At 40.4% G+C, this 14,221-nt stretch overlaps 2 protein-coding genes across 2 annotated transcripts in view; one reads left to right on the forward strand and one right to left on the reverse strand.

Moving 5' to 3' along the window:
* Nucleotides 1–9,457, reverse strand: part of CCDC146 (coiled-coil domain containing 146) — a 74,086-nt gene extending 64,629 nt beyond the window's left edge. Inside the window, exons 1-2 of the mRNA XM_085040082.1 lie at nucleotides 9,367–9,457; nucleotides 2,834–2,994 (exon numbers count right to left, since the gene is read on the reverse strand). Of these exons, the coding sequence (XP_084896208.1) occupies nucleotides 2,834–2,983 (150 nt within the window). The 5' untranslated portion in view covers nucleotides 2,984–2,994; nucleotides 9,367–9,457. The remainder of the gene's footprint in view (nucleotides 1–2,833; nucleotides 2,995–9,366) is intronic.
* Nucleotides 9,458–9,612: 155 nt separating this feature from the next.
* Nucleotides 9,613–14,221, forward strand: part of FAM185A (family with sequence similarity 185 member A) — a 34,442-nt gene continuing 29,833 nt past the window's right edge. Inside the window, exon 1 of the mRNA XM_085040154.1 lies at nucleotides 9,613–10,169. Within this exon, the coding sequence (XP_084896280.1) occupies nucleotides 9,788–10,169 (382 nt within the window). The 5' untranslated portion in view covers nucleotides 9,613–9,787. The remainder of the gene's footprint in view (nucleotides 10,170–14,221) is intronic.

Below are 14,221 nucleotides of genomic sequence, written 5' to 3' on the forward strand. Positions count from 1 at the left end.
AATGAAAAGAAGGGGCAGGAGGCAATTTGTTGATCGGTCTTTTTTATTTTCATTCTGCATAATCTTGTCATTTAGAGCATTTAATCCAGTTTCATGTCATGTTCATTTACATTTTCTATTCAAATGACAATTTCAGTTTTTTCTCTGCTGCTTTAGCAGTAACAGTAGCATTGTAGCAAGGATGATATAAGGGTAACGGGAGAGGATGTAAGGATAAGGGGAGAGGTTAAATGTATTATATTAGCAACTGTTGCAAAAAAATCATTAATTTGCAAAGGGTGAATACCAATTCAGATAATTTTGTTAAAGCTAACAACTAGTAAAATATACATTTAATAAAATTAATGGCTCTTAAAATTGAGACAATGTACATGACAAAATTCAATACAGTTTTTGCTGCCTTTTAAGAAGGAGATTACATATACATGGTCTATAATGCACTAAAATCAAAATAAAACCATCATGATTTATTGCATCTTAATGTAGTATTTATTCAAGTAATATATTTCTTTCATCACACAGATACTAGATGATGTAATTTTCCATGACAGTTATTAATATGATGCAGATTGATTTATTTCTAACACTAAAAGAAAACAAGATATGAGGAAAGACTCACAAGTCAAGAAATTCAATTAGGAGTGTTAGAGCAAAGATCTCTATTTCAAGGGCATTACAACAAAGGCTCAAAGATGTGGAAAGCTCCTTTTGTGAATGTATGGCAGCAGTCTAACCAACAGAATAGGCTAATGTCAATGTAATAAATAAAATACTTGGTGAAATGAAGCAAGTCATGATGAAGTGGGTGGCTTTTGTTCAAACTCTGTCAAGTTTTTAATATTTTTACCTAACCCACAAAGCTAAACAATTTTACTGTCTCTTATTAAAAATGAAGGATTGAGAGTGTGCATGTTGGACTTTTTGTTCTTTGTATGTTTGGGTATCTGCTGCTTACACGAGAAAAACACGACTGGTTTGACTGGAACAGGGCATATATCTGTTTTTAAAGAAATCTTATAATAACAAAAAGTGTCCCTTCTGATAAGTACATGCTGTGTGGGCATAAATGACTAGTCAGTGAAACTCAGACAATATGATACAATTCTGCTTCAGTGGAAAAATTCTGAAAGCTATTCTGAGAAATTAAGCTATTCCGAGAAGTTAAAGCCAGCGTCAGTGCAACAACCTCTATGGTGACCGAAGTCGTATATTTATCCCTGCATTATATATAAAGTTCAACAAAGGAAAACAAATACATCAGTGGAAGAGATGTGATGAAAAGTGATGAAAAGCCAAACTCACCCATAAAGTACAAGTGCAAACTGTTAAGAATTATGGTAAAATAAATGAGTCATAGTTCCCTTCTAGAAACTGACAAGATGACCAAAAGACCTCATTTATGAAATATTATGCAAATTGCTTGCTTTGGTTTTCCACAGCATGTTTTTTCCTGAGTTGGGAACAACTATAAATACGAAGGTTACCCTGTATTTGCCATTAATGACTTACAATGTTATCAGTGTTAAACAACTTAGCCTCAAATTTGATATGCAGAATAACTTCTTTGGAAAGGTTTATTTGAGAAAAAAAAATCAGGCAAACGATCTACAAAAATTCTAGAATAAGTCTAGAAAAATAAGTTTTCACTGTGATTAAAAATAAGAAAAACAAAGGAGAAATGCAGAATACAGTTTAGAAGGGGTTTAGAAGCATTTTTGCTGCTGCCTTGGACTAAGAAGCAAGGAAGTTTGTGCTGCAACAATACTGGAAGCTGTGGGTTCCCCATATACTGGCACTGGACTGAAAGCAGCAGCTTCATGCTATGTTCAGTATGATCTAATAGCAGGATAGGAAAGGGCCTATTTTCCCCTTCACTACAAATTCTTGCCCTGTTCTTTCTACTGACCTTGGGTTGTAGGCAGAGAGTGAGAGGTGGGGTAGCAAACTGATCTGACAGATCCAAGGTGGAAAGAGCCCAAGGTAAAGCAACCCTGAGTAAGAATTTTGAGAATAACATGCTCACAAGCTAAGGATTGAAGGGGGATATAAATTCTTATTCTAAAGAGGGCAGAAATTGACTGGTCTCCATTTTCATTGTGAGAAAGGCAAGAAGAAAGCTGCATTACTCATTACAAAGGAAACTTAAAATGAGATTTAGGGTAAACATTTTATAAAACTCTGGCAATGATGACATGCTGGAAAAGGATACCCAAAGTGCTATCTCCACCAATTAAAGATTTAAAGAACAAATTAGACAAATATCTGCAGAGAATCTACTTCAGTGTAAACTTCAAATTAGATTATTTCTTAATGACTCTTCTGGCTTTACATTTTTAAGGATTCCATTTGATACATATTTGATACTTAAAATTTTAAAATATTTATAGTATTCTGAAAGATTCTTTAACACAAAAACATCTGCAAAAGAAACTGAGTTTCAAAGGGTTTTTTCTATCACCACAAGCAATTAATAGTGCCTCAGGAGCCACTTACCTGTCATTTTTCCTGCAGCTATGTAGCCTTTCTAAAAATCATGACGCAATTACCTCTTCAGATTGAATACTACAAGACCAAACCCAAGATCTCTCTATTCTCTTTTCCGTTAAAGCCATGATAACCCCAAAAATAACACGGTTTTCTATTAAGCACAGCATCCCCAGCACGAATATGATACTGCTTCACAAAATTTTCTCACCACATAGAAAATAATCAAAGAAATGGGGAAGACATACATAGTCTGTGGTAACAATCTCCAATTACTAACAGCAAAAGTTACACTTCAGATTAATTACTTTGCACTGTTACAGACAGAGAAAGCTGGAGCACATGGTACCTCATCTAAACACTGCAATGCAGAGCTTGCTGTTTCGTCAGTGGTTTCCTCGTCCTGGCTAGAAACTGGTGGAGTTGGTGCACGGGCAGGGGACTCATTCTCAGTTGCCAATTCTGTGTCACTGGGACTTCCTTCACCAGCCTGACTCATTGTTTAAAGCTCTAGAAAGTAACAAAAATACCAATACAGTTCATTAGATCCAGGGACATATATGACTGTGAAAGATAAACATGTAGTGTAAAAACCACTACGTCAACATGCCAGACCCACATTCAAACCACAGAAGTCACAAAGTGAGCAAACTACGTAAGTCTACAGTTACAACTTCATTAAAGACTTCATGCAAGAGGCTGCACTCTCACTCTATCATCCTTTTGAGTATTTTTAAAATATCCTGAAGAAAGCTTTTATTCCAGTTAGGTAACACAGTCTTTTAATAAATGCACAGAGAGAGAAATTAAAGAAAGCTGGAACAAGTAGGGATATTGAAAAAGGTAATTTTGCTACACTTGTATTTGAGAAAATCGCATATTCATGGCTGTCATTTAGAATAGAAATCTCTCAGATACTTGCATTAGAAACAGTTAGATCAAGGACACTTAGTAGTTACTTCTCATCAAGATGGGACTTAATGCCATACAGTTTCTATCATTTCATGTGACTTCACTTAGTGTTTACTATTGTGGTCCAGCACTTGAGAATTTTGTTCCCAAGCGTCAATCACCAGAACTCTCTAAGGTGTGTGAAAATGCTGATATGGAAGAGGGAAATGGGAGGTGGAATACAAGGGGATACAATGCTCCTGGTACCCTGATAAGACAGCAATGTCCATCATGTTGGTCCTCATCACAATGTCAAATGTGAATTAATATCTGACAAATCCATCTTTTGGCATAACAGCATCTTACGAGTTTTGTACATTCAAAGAGTTTTGAAATAGCAATCTTTTGCATGAAGCAGAATGAAAGATAACAAAAATATTTCAGGAGAAAGATATAAGAGATATGGGCTGATCAAAGAGAGGCAGTAAGCATCTCACAGAGGAAGAGAGCAGAAGAGGGACTTGTGAGGCACACAGATATCTTGCCATGACATAGTGAGACAGAGGCATGGAGCATTTATAGAGAAAAACACAGTGCAAAGTGGAGATGGAGTGCAGATAGACGAATTAAAGAATTTCTTCACAAGTTCAATGAATTTGTCTGTAGATGACAGGAATGGACAAATCAGTATCACAGCATTTTAGTGCAAAACTTTGGAAGTAAGATCATCAACTTTTGCAGATATTCACCTGACTCCAGCAGGCCTTTCTAGGTTAGTTATTATGCAGAGGACACTGTATTCTGTTATGGAACCACATAATTATAAAACCCATTTCAACTGCCAAAGATGCAGAATCCATTTAAAATTAGTCAGTCTTGACATCATTCAGCCTTTCACATGGGAGATCTTTTTCTTTTTTGAAAGACAGCATCTTATGATAAATCAAGGACAACAAAAATTAAAACTGTCATAAAATCAAGAAGAAATTTTGAGAATATTTCAATAATATATACCACATCTTGCCAACAAAACAGCCAGATCACTCTGGCATTCCACAGCCAGATAGCTGACAGTTAAGAAAAATAAAATTTCTTTTTATAATTGCGGTGGGGAAATGAATACAAAAATACTGTGTTTGTATTCATTCACCTTTTGAAAAGTCACTTTTCTATAAAGGTAGTGAAAGTTAAACTGGGAAGTTTATTACTTTGTTTAGTGCTGTTTGGAATTCCTTCAGGAACATTTTGACTTTTAGAGAGATTTCAGTGTCTGTCATTCGCTTATGGAAAAGAAAGCAATTTCATGATCCCTCCTGGAGGAGTCAAAACATTGTGAAATAACTGTAAACATCACAGAGGCCAAGAAATAAACTCTGAATTACTGTACATAAACATGCATACACATTTATAAATAGTGAGTGATTTTTCATCCATAAAGAACTGCTGAATATTTTAGCATATGCATTTTGTGTTTATGGCTATTGTTGCTTTATTTGTTCCTCTAAACTTATTGAAAGAATTTAAACAGAGTGAAAAGCACTGTGGCAGAAACTCTAAGTAGAACAATGCTAAAATGTGAGAGTTTCATGGGTGTAGGCATATTTGTCGATACTTGGATGTGAAACATACAGTTGACATCAGTCAAAAATATACCTCCTCCCAGTACAGTAGTACAAAAGAGTCCTCACCAAGACTCCAGTTTGCTGGGCAGGGAGAGAACAAAAAAAAACCAACAAACCTCTGAATCTGAAAAAGTTTATAATATTAAGATACAACTACAGAAATCTGAGACAGAGAAAAACTATTAGACAGTCTCAGCTTGTCAAGCCCTTTTCTCCACGTGGTTTTAAGAGGGCACAGCCTGCAACAAAATATATATATGTTTATGGGACATTAAAATAAGTTTAGCATTCTTCCATTACCTACTACATTACTAAATATATAATTCAGGTTATATAAAATTGGATATGCAAACTTCAAAAAGCAAAGTGGAAAATTTTTGTCTTTGCATTATCTGGTAAATAAACTGCATTATCTGGTAAATAATTGAAATAGGAATGAAAGTTGGTATGATTTCTAACTTCACAGAACAGCCCAACAAGTATGGATGTTTTCAAACTGTAGAACTGCAAATATCACAGCCTTGATCCAAGACACAGAATTGCAGAGAACGGCAATTACAAGGCTGTTTTGGAACCTGGGTCAAATCAGGCTGAGAATGTCTTGTGAAACAGCTTCAGGACAGCAATAATAATAAAAGCCTGAACTCAGATTCCCAAAACTAATTTCAGCATCTTCACTTCTGTATCTCCTAGCAAACAGCAATGTTCACACACAAATCAGTGCAGAATCCAGGTAGGTGACACTTAGCTGCATTGACTCTTTTCAGAGTGACATGCAAAAAGTAGTAAAATTTTGTTCTGAGCAGAAGGAGATGCAGGTCCATGTATGAAGATGCATCAAGGATCTCTGCACACCTCCAACCTCCACAGGATGCCTGGGGAGGGACAGAAGTACCTACCAGTCATGGTGTGGTGATGCTGCCCTGAATCCATCCCCTTTCTCCTTGAATTTATGCAAAACATTCAGTATTGGTAAAATCCAGGGGAATGGAGATTTTCTTTTTACCTCTGCATGACACAAGTAACTAGTGCTTCTTGCAGCTTTTGAATCTGGCTCCTTGATGTCACCTAGTTCTTTTGCTGTGTAAGTCACTGAATAACCACAACTTTTCAATGCCACTATGTTTATTCCTAATGTCAAATCTTCATTTAGCAATACTTTTTTTTAGGCTGAAGCAACCAAGCCACCTGCTGTCACTGGCATGAAAGCCCCTCTCTGCCCTCCACTGTCCTTATCATCATTCTCCAAAACTTTTTCAGTTCTACCATATCTGCTTCAAAGAGAAGGGATGAGAGCTATAGGTCATATTAATAACAGGAGCACCACAGATTTATTCAATCACACAGTGATCCTCTTTCCAACCCTTAAGATTTTATTTTCTTATGCTTCTTCCCTGATGTTAAAGTAGCAGACCTTCTGTTTTAACTGGGCAGAGCCTGTGCTTCAGCATGAAGGGATCTGTCTTTAAACAACAAAACCATGCCAACATTAAATGAAAATTAAATTGAAACTACATCATATACAATAGGACATTATCATACACATGTGAACCAGAATGGATTGTTTTATTAGACTGTACAACCTTACTGCTTTTGGGAAATGAGAGCACACCCTGTACCTAAACTGCTCAACAACTTTTGTCAGAAGTTCCGCTGTTTTCCCTTGTTTTCAAGTCTCGGCTATTTGAGATAGAATCACCCTGAGCCACACACAGACTTTTTCTGCTGGAGTTCTGATTAGATATGGCTAAGATAAGGAGAATTTGAATGGTAAGATTTGCCACTTCCCATTTCACATGGTTTCCATGAGGAATTTAATTTCCTCAGAAAATTTCTGGTAGTGTGACAAACAAAAAATCCCTGAAATCCAAACCATTGTGTGCTTTGCACTGCTAAAGTACAGAGGAGAAAACAAACAAAACATAATTTGCCTACCCACTGAACCCGAGACACACCTCGAGAATGAAGAAGATTCAAGGAAGAAGTGCAGAAATACATCACTAAAAAAACCCAAAATACAAATAAGGGTGGCCCTACATTCCTAAGAAGTGAAGTCACATTGTTTCTTCATTACAATTATAGAAAATGGGTAAAATTAATCCTGCCCAGGCAGACTAAGTTTATACCTGTGGGTACCTACGGCAGTTTGTGATTATACCTTGATAAATTCCAAATACAAAAGTTGGAAAAATTTGTTCCTTCTACAGCCTCTCCTGTAAATCCTTTTTATTTAATTCCTGTTTTCTTGAAATCTCTTTCTCACCTTAGCCTAAAAGTACCTCTGATAATGCTTTGGCTTAAAATCTATTTTATATCACTTTATAAGTTCTAGGGGTTTTTCTATCTTTTGCATGAAATACTGAATATTCTTTGGCATACAACAACGCCAATATCTGGTAAAATGGCAAATAAGCATTGTAATTCACTAAGAAATCATGCAGGTATCAAAAGTGGAGCTCTAATTGAATCTTCACATACAAATTTGATATAGCTTTCTCTTCCCACAAATAAGTCAGAAAATGAAAGAGGAAAATAAATCAATAAAAAATATCCTTTCACTTCTGGAGTCTGCTACGTGCTATAGTAGCTAATGCAACAAAGAGCACGTAAGTTAAACTGAACCAATATAGCAAAAATATAGATGACATAAATAAAACATGAAACAGTATTTTTAACCATGTGAGTATGCTTAGACTGTATCTAATGAGAAAACCCTACAGCAACAGTGAAATATAAACGTAACTGAGGCTTAAGCATCTTGGAATGGTTTCTTGAGAAAAGTTCTCAACTGTGCAAAACCTGACAATGTTAAAGGTGATGCAGAGCACAGTTTACTGTAGATTGTGGGTACTGATAACCCTCTGCCTACATGAGGAGCACCAAATGTCAAGATCCTGAAGGAATAGGGGGCTTTTGGAAAGCAGCACTGTCATTTCAGAGGAGGTAGGAGTCGAGGATAAGGAACAGCAGCACTGACTCAGGGAGAAAGGGGGGCAGCAGTAATCCCCACCTTGCCAAAGACTGGATTCCCCTGGAACACTCAGATCACAGAGTTATTTGCTGAACTGACTGTCATCTAGTGGAATCATAGCACATTGCAACACACTCCTTGCACATCTGTAACTGTTTCCTTGACAGACAATCTGACATCCAAATTTGGTATTCTCAAGGGTGAGAATTTTGTAGGTTTTTTCCCAGAATCAACTATTTCTGAAGACTTGAAAAAAATAACTTCCAACTTCTGTCATGTCCCAAGATATTTCTTGATACCTTTTTGACTTTCTAGAATTCTATTTTTCTATACTAGATTATCATAAAGCAGGCTGGTCCTTTTTGTGTTTCACCTAATGATTTTTCGAGACTGAGTAAAGTAAACCAATGAAATAATTTCACTTGAAGTGCTTTATTAGTGAATACGAATCTTCATTAAACTTTCCATAGTGAAAATCACCCATGGACCAAAAAACTAGGGCAATCTTCTTTATTCTTGGACACTGAAATGTCATTTCAGATCCATAAATAATCAAAGCCAGACAGTGACAGTAGTGGCAACAAGGCTAACGAGATGAAAAGTATTTGATGACTAAGTATCATGCTTGCATGGTTATTTTTGAAAAAGTAAACACACGGAGTGCAAACGGGACACAATAATTAAGTAACAGGCCCAGATTTCATTATTTCTTGTGTTGCAATGTTGCTAAGACAATGCAGCTTTCTGTGCATGTTTCATTCTCATTACTGGCAGTAAACTACAACGATGACAACATCACCCATTGCTCACATGCCTCACCTAATTTTCTTTAATTGTCATACGATGATAATGTGGGCTATGAAGTCCAGAAAAAACCTTTTAAACTGATTTAAGTGGTTCTCTGCTTTTTTAAGAACCCTGTAAGCATAATTGTCTCATGGCGTATTTGTGTAGAGCTCAGGAAAATATTTATTTGCTTGGCCTTAGAACTGCTAAAAAGCAGTATAACAGATAACCTATTGACCAAAACTTACTGACAGAGAGTAATTCTGGTGTTTTGCACTATCGCTCAAAAAAACTAACAACAAATAACTGGTTTTCCAACACATCTGCCAAGCTGCTTGTACACCGGCAGACCGAGAACACTTCAACACGCGCAGCCTCGTTGTAGCCGTAAGTGCCCTGAAGCGCAGCTGCCCGGTGCCTCGGCTGCTCCCGCGCGACACGGCACCGCCCCGGGCCCCGAGCGGGGGGCACTCCCGGCCCGCAGGGACTCCGCACACAGGGCTGTGGCGGCGCCGTTGGACCCGCTTCCCGCCTCCACGTCGGAGCGGCGGCTTTGCCTCTCTTGGCCGAACCCCGGCCCCGGCCCCGGCCCCAGCCCTAGCGCCGGCCCACCTCGAGTCCCTCCCGGTCGCCCCGGCCCAGCCGAGCGGCGTCCCCGTCGCTATGGCGACACGCGCCCCGCCTCCCGCCCGCCTCAGCCACTCTCCGCTTGTGATTGGCTCCGAGGAACGGCCGCACCGCCCAATAGCAGCAGACCCTCGGCAATGTCCCTCCCTCCCCGCTCTCCGATAGGCCAGCGGGCACGGCTGTAGTTCCTTCCGTGCGTGGCAGAACTACGGCTCCCAGGAGCCTCCGCGGCGGAGCCACCGCCTGTTTACCGACCGTGCCGGTGCCGCTCCCCGCGTGCAGCCGCGCCACGTGACCGGCCGGGGGTCAGGGCTGCCCGCCAGGAGCGGCCGAGTCCCGTCCCGTCCTTCCTTCCGTCCCGGGCCCTGCCGACGCTGCCCCGGGCGCTGCCGCCCCGCCGGCGGCAATGAGGGCGCTGACCCCGCGCTGGGCGGCCCTGGCTGTGCGGGCGGCGGGCGGGCGGTGGGCGCCGCTCGTCCCCCGCCGCGGTCTCAGCGGCCCCGGTCCGCCCCCGCCGCGGGAGTGGGCGCTGTCGGTGAGCCCGCGGGGGCGGCTGCGGGTGCGGCTGCCGTGCCAGGTGAGCGTCCGCCCGCTGGACCCGCAGCGCTGGCCGGGCGCGGACCGGGTGCTGGTGGCCGTGAGCGGCGGCAGCCCCAGGCGCGGCGAGCGGGAGCGGCAGCGGGACCCGGTGCGGGTGGAGCACGACGAGGCGCTGGGGCAGGTGGCCATCGTGGCGGACGGCGTGGACAGCAAGGCCACCGTGGACGTCCGGACGCCGGTGAAGTTCGGTGGGTGCGGGGGATCTCACCGGGGCTGCGCTGGCGCTGCTGCTGCGGCTGGAGGCCGGCTCTGGGGAACGGCATCGTGCCTTCGCTAGTTCAGCACATCCCGCTTTGCTTCTGTGTTCCTTGACTTCATGGGTGTTTGCATACATGGGTTGTTGCTGACCTTTTTGCTAGCAGTAGTTTGAGCTCACACTTCTGCAGGTGAGTTTCCTCCCAAGGCGCTGTCAGCTGTGCTCTGCAGCTGCTGCTCCAGGCGCGGCTCCGAGAGCATCCTCACATGAGCTGTGCTCCCCAGGGCTGTGCCCTGTGCCCGGCAGGGCTCTCGGACCCTCCAGCTCCATTAGTGGTCGTTGTGCTGAGTGCCTCTCCACAGGGTCAGAAACAGCCTGGAAGGTAACGATACAGATGAATTCCCAAGAAGAGCTCCCTTGTCCAGTACAAACGTTGCATTATCTTTTTGGACACAAGGCTAAAATCTGTGCAGCGTTTCTTGTATGGAACCTACAGTTTGGGAGAGCAGCTGTAGTGGCTGAAACCAATAAACATCTCTGCTGAGCTGAAATTCTGTCAGTGGCTCTAAGTTTAGGGAGTACAGATGCAGGGATTTGTGTTCAGTCATCTGTTTTTGTTTTTGTTTTTTTCCTATGCATTTGGCCAATTTCCTGTACAGTGCAGACTGTTTCACCATGCTGAAAAACTTGTTGATGTATAATGCACCTGGTCTCTTGTTTTGCTTAAAGTTACTCAAGACTGCTGCTTCATTTCATTTGATGCCGTGCTGCGGTTGTGATGTAAGAAAAGATGAATAATCCCATCCTACTTACTCTTCATACACGTAATCTGTGACTTTTGTAGAACATGATGTTACATAGAGCAAAGATATTCTGCACCTTTTATCTTACCTTACTTTTTTTCACACCCTGTATCTTAAGGAAAATTCTGCAAAGTGCTTTTTTTCCCTTGTTTTCATTTAGAAGGACCTGAACTGTATATCATTCAAAAGGGAGAAGTCCTATGGGCTTGACATAACATCATTCTCACATTTTCCAGTCTTACTCATCCCTATAATTTACTTTTTTTTAAAAAAACACTGCTTATAACTGAAGAGGGTGTTTCTTAAATATGTTTATCAAAACTTAGGGTCTGTTTTGTTTCCTAGCAACTAATATATGCACAAATATTCTGTAACTAAAATCAGGGGCATCTTGCCCTGCCTGCCCTCAGTGTGTTTTGTCAGAATGGCAGTACTGATTCCTACTGTGAGTCCAGCAGCCCAGTGCCCTGTCCCTGGTCATTAGTTCTGTTCATGTAACAGAACTAATGTAAGTGTTATTTCATCTAAGCATTCTCTTAGCTGTTAACTGTTTTCACCACAGGATTTTCAGAGTGTGATACAGCTCAGCCCCCCAGTGGATCTCTCTTCTGAGTGTTCATTTACACATGGAAACACTTTCAGGGTGAAAGCGTCCTTGTAAACTCTCGTCAGAGTCCAATAATTTAATTTCCTGCTATTTCATCATTTGAGTATGTGGCATTCCAAGGTCTTCCTGCAATTTGTCAGTGAGTTTTTAAATAGTCTGAATAATTTGGTGTCACTGAGAAAATTTTTCAGCCTTGCTAGTTGTGCTGATTTCCAAATTCCTGTACTGTTGAAGGTGGTGCATAGCTTATAGCTGAAAGACAATGTAGAACTAAGGATATTGTTAAAGACATTGGGAAATCCAAATTCATTCTCCTAAACAGATCAACTGTTACCTCTATATTCATTGACTCTGTCACTGAACTGTAGCAGGACTTTCTTCTCCAGGAGTCTTGTAGTCTTGACTCTAACCTGAGAATTTTCAGTTACAGTCTTAGAGCTCTTCTTTTTATTATTATTTTTTCCTCCCCTGCTTGGCAAGCACAAAGATTACCTTGGCTTGTCTGTAGCACATTCACAGAGTCCATTCCATGATTGCTGAGAATCAAACAAACCCAGTGTCCCATTTATTACCCTTCAATTCTCTGATACCAGGTGTGTCTGGATACTGTAGTTGTTTACTATTTCAGTTTCTCCAGGATCTCTGAGTGACTATTATGAGTCACTCCAGACTTGGTTATTCTCAAGGGGTGGAATTCATCGTGTTAAGATCTGGAGAATCTCAATCTTCATAAAGGGTTTCAGTGTGGGGAACCTTTCTAAATGTCTCAATAATGAATCCTGATTGATGGAAAAAATCATTTAGCTTTTATCTTGTCTTTGAGATTTTTACTATATTCTGAATATTATCCAACACTGCAGACAGTCTTAGGGGCTTTCTTCTTGAAACAGGTTTTCTTTTTTTGTAGGTTTCCAAGTTGTTCCACTTGGGTTTGTGGTAAGCTCATGCAATTCAGATTCCCTGGACAATCTGTGGATTATAATGCTCATCCACAAGTTGCTCTTTGTCACCCCATAATTACCACGATGTTAGTATTGTCTGTTCATGCTGCTATCCAGGCATATCTAGAGATATATTTACAAAAATGTAAGGTTGTGGGTTTTTTGGGTTTTTACGCAGTGAAGTAGAATTTTTGCTTGCCAATGAGGTTCTACTTTTAAGTGTCCTTTCAGTTCTAGCTTGTTTTTTTGATCTTGAGAGTATTAGCTTGTGCTTGAATTGCTCTGTTTATTTAGAAAAGAATTATCCATTAAATATCATTGCATAAGCAAAAGATCTTATTCCTTGTAAAAACACATCTCTAACCAGAAAGGAGCTGTTGTTGCTCTGCAAACACTTTGGCTTTTTTCTGGCTTTCCTTGGATGCATGAGGAGGATGTTAAATCTGTTCTTCTTAGACCATTTTGTCTGGGCTCTGTCAGTCACTTAGCCATAAGAAGTTGAGAGGTTGATGTGAATGTCTTCATAGTCCTCTTGTTTTCTTCCTTTTGGAAGTTAAGGCATTTCATAACAGCTTTTGCAATTTAGGTTGGAGCTTATCCAGGAAGCTGCAAGTTATCTAAAACTCCTTAGAGTCTGAAGAGCATGTGTGGAAGATGCTGAGCTTAAGTATGCATTTTAAACCAAAGGTGACTTGTAAGCAGCTTAGGAGGGCAAGTACCAAAAGATCCTCTATTTGTCTTAGTGTCTAGTTTTGAGCTCTGTATAGTATCTCAATATCATACATGATCTGATAATCTTCTCTGATACATTCAACCTTCAATGATGGCAGATGTCAAGGAATTACTGTCTAACAAGCTTGTTTATTGTTGCATGTGTTAATTAGACCTGAAACCAGCTCTTTGATTTCTGGTTACTGTACACTGATAGCATATGAGTACTCAGAAGTAAACTGAACATAACCTTGCATAACCACAATTTGAGATAATTCTAGTAGTCTACGGCTGCTGAGTCATCTGAAAATAAATTATTATCCAGTCTATTTCAAGTGTTATACCTTAAGGCAACTTAATACCTGGGGTGCTTAAATACCGTGGAGTACCCCGCCTACATTCTGACACCAAAGTGTTTCTTTTTTACTATATACCTTTATTTCTGATACAAGTGTTTTACACCACAGAGATATTCATGCATTCTTTGTGGTTTATGTGGCTAAAGTTGGCTTCGTCTTTGCTAGGGAGGAATCAAACTGGCTATTTTTGGAGTTTTGGCGCTGAAACAGATTGTATCTTGTTCCTCCTTGTTAAAATTTCATTGGCAACATTATCTAGCTTTCAGCTGCCTTCTTTATGGAGATGTTTTTCCTTGGTTGAGGAAGTCAGAGGGGAGGAGACAGAGGGGCTCAATTCCTTGTCCACTAATTTTTGCTAAATCAAGGCTAGAAAAGTGCTGTGACACTGCAGAGTATCAAGACACAGAGTGTATTTCCAGAAGTCCTTTGTGTTTGGAAATTCATAAACATGTTGTTAAGAAACTTGTGGGTCCTCTGTTAGCACCCAACTTTGATCTAACTAGGATTACACTACTAGCCCACCTTTCAAAGGATGGCCATAATATGCTCTACAGGATCAGAAGATTTTTATTAACCTTATTCTTGCAAAAGTCTTAGTAAGTTTGTATCATGGCTAAATGGAG

The sequence above is a fragment of the Lichenostomus cassidix genome, chromosome 1Aa (genome assembly GCF_008360975.1).
Source record: "Lichenostomus cassidix isolate B80296 chromosome 1Aa, HeHo_3.0, whole genome shotgun sequence".
In the NCBI taxonomy this organism is placed as follows: domain Eukaryota; kingdom Metazoa; phylum Chordata; class Aves; order Passeriformes; family Meliphagidae; genus Lichenostomus; species Lichenostomus cassidix.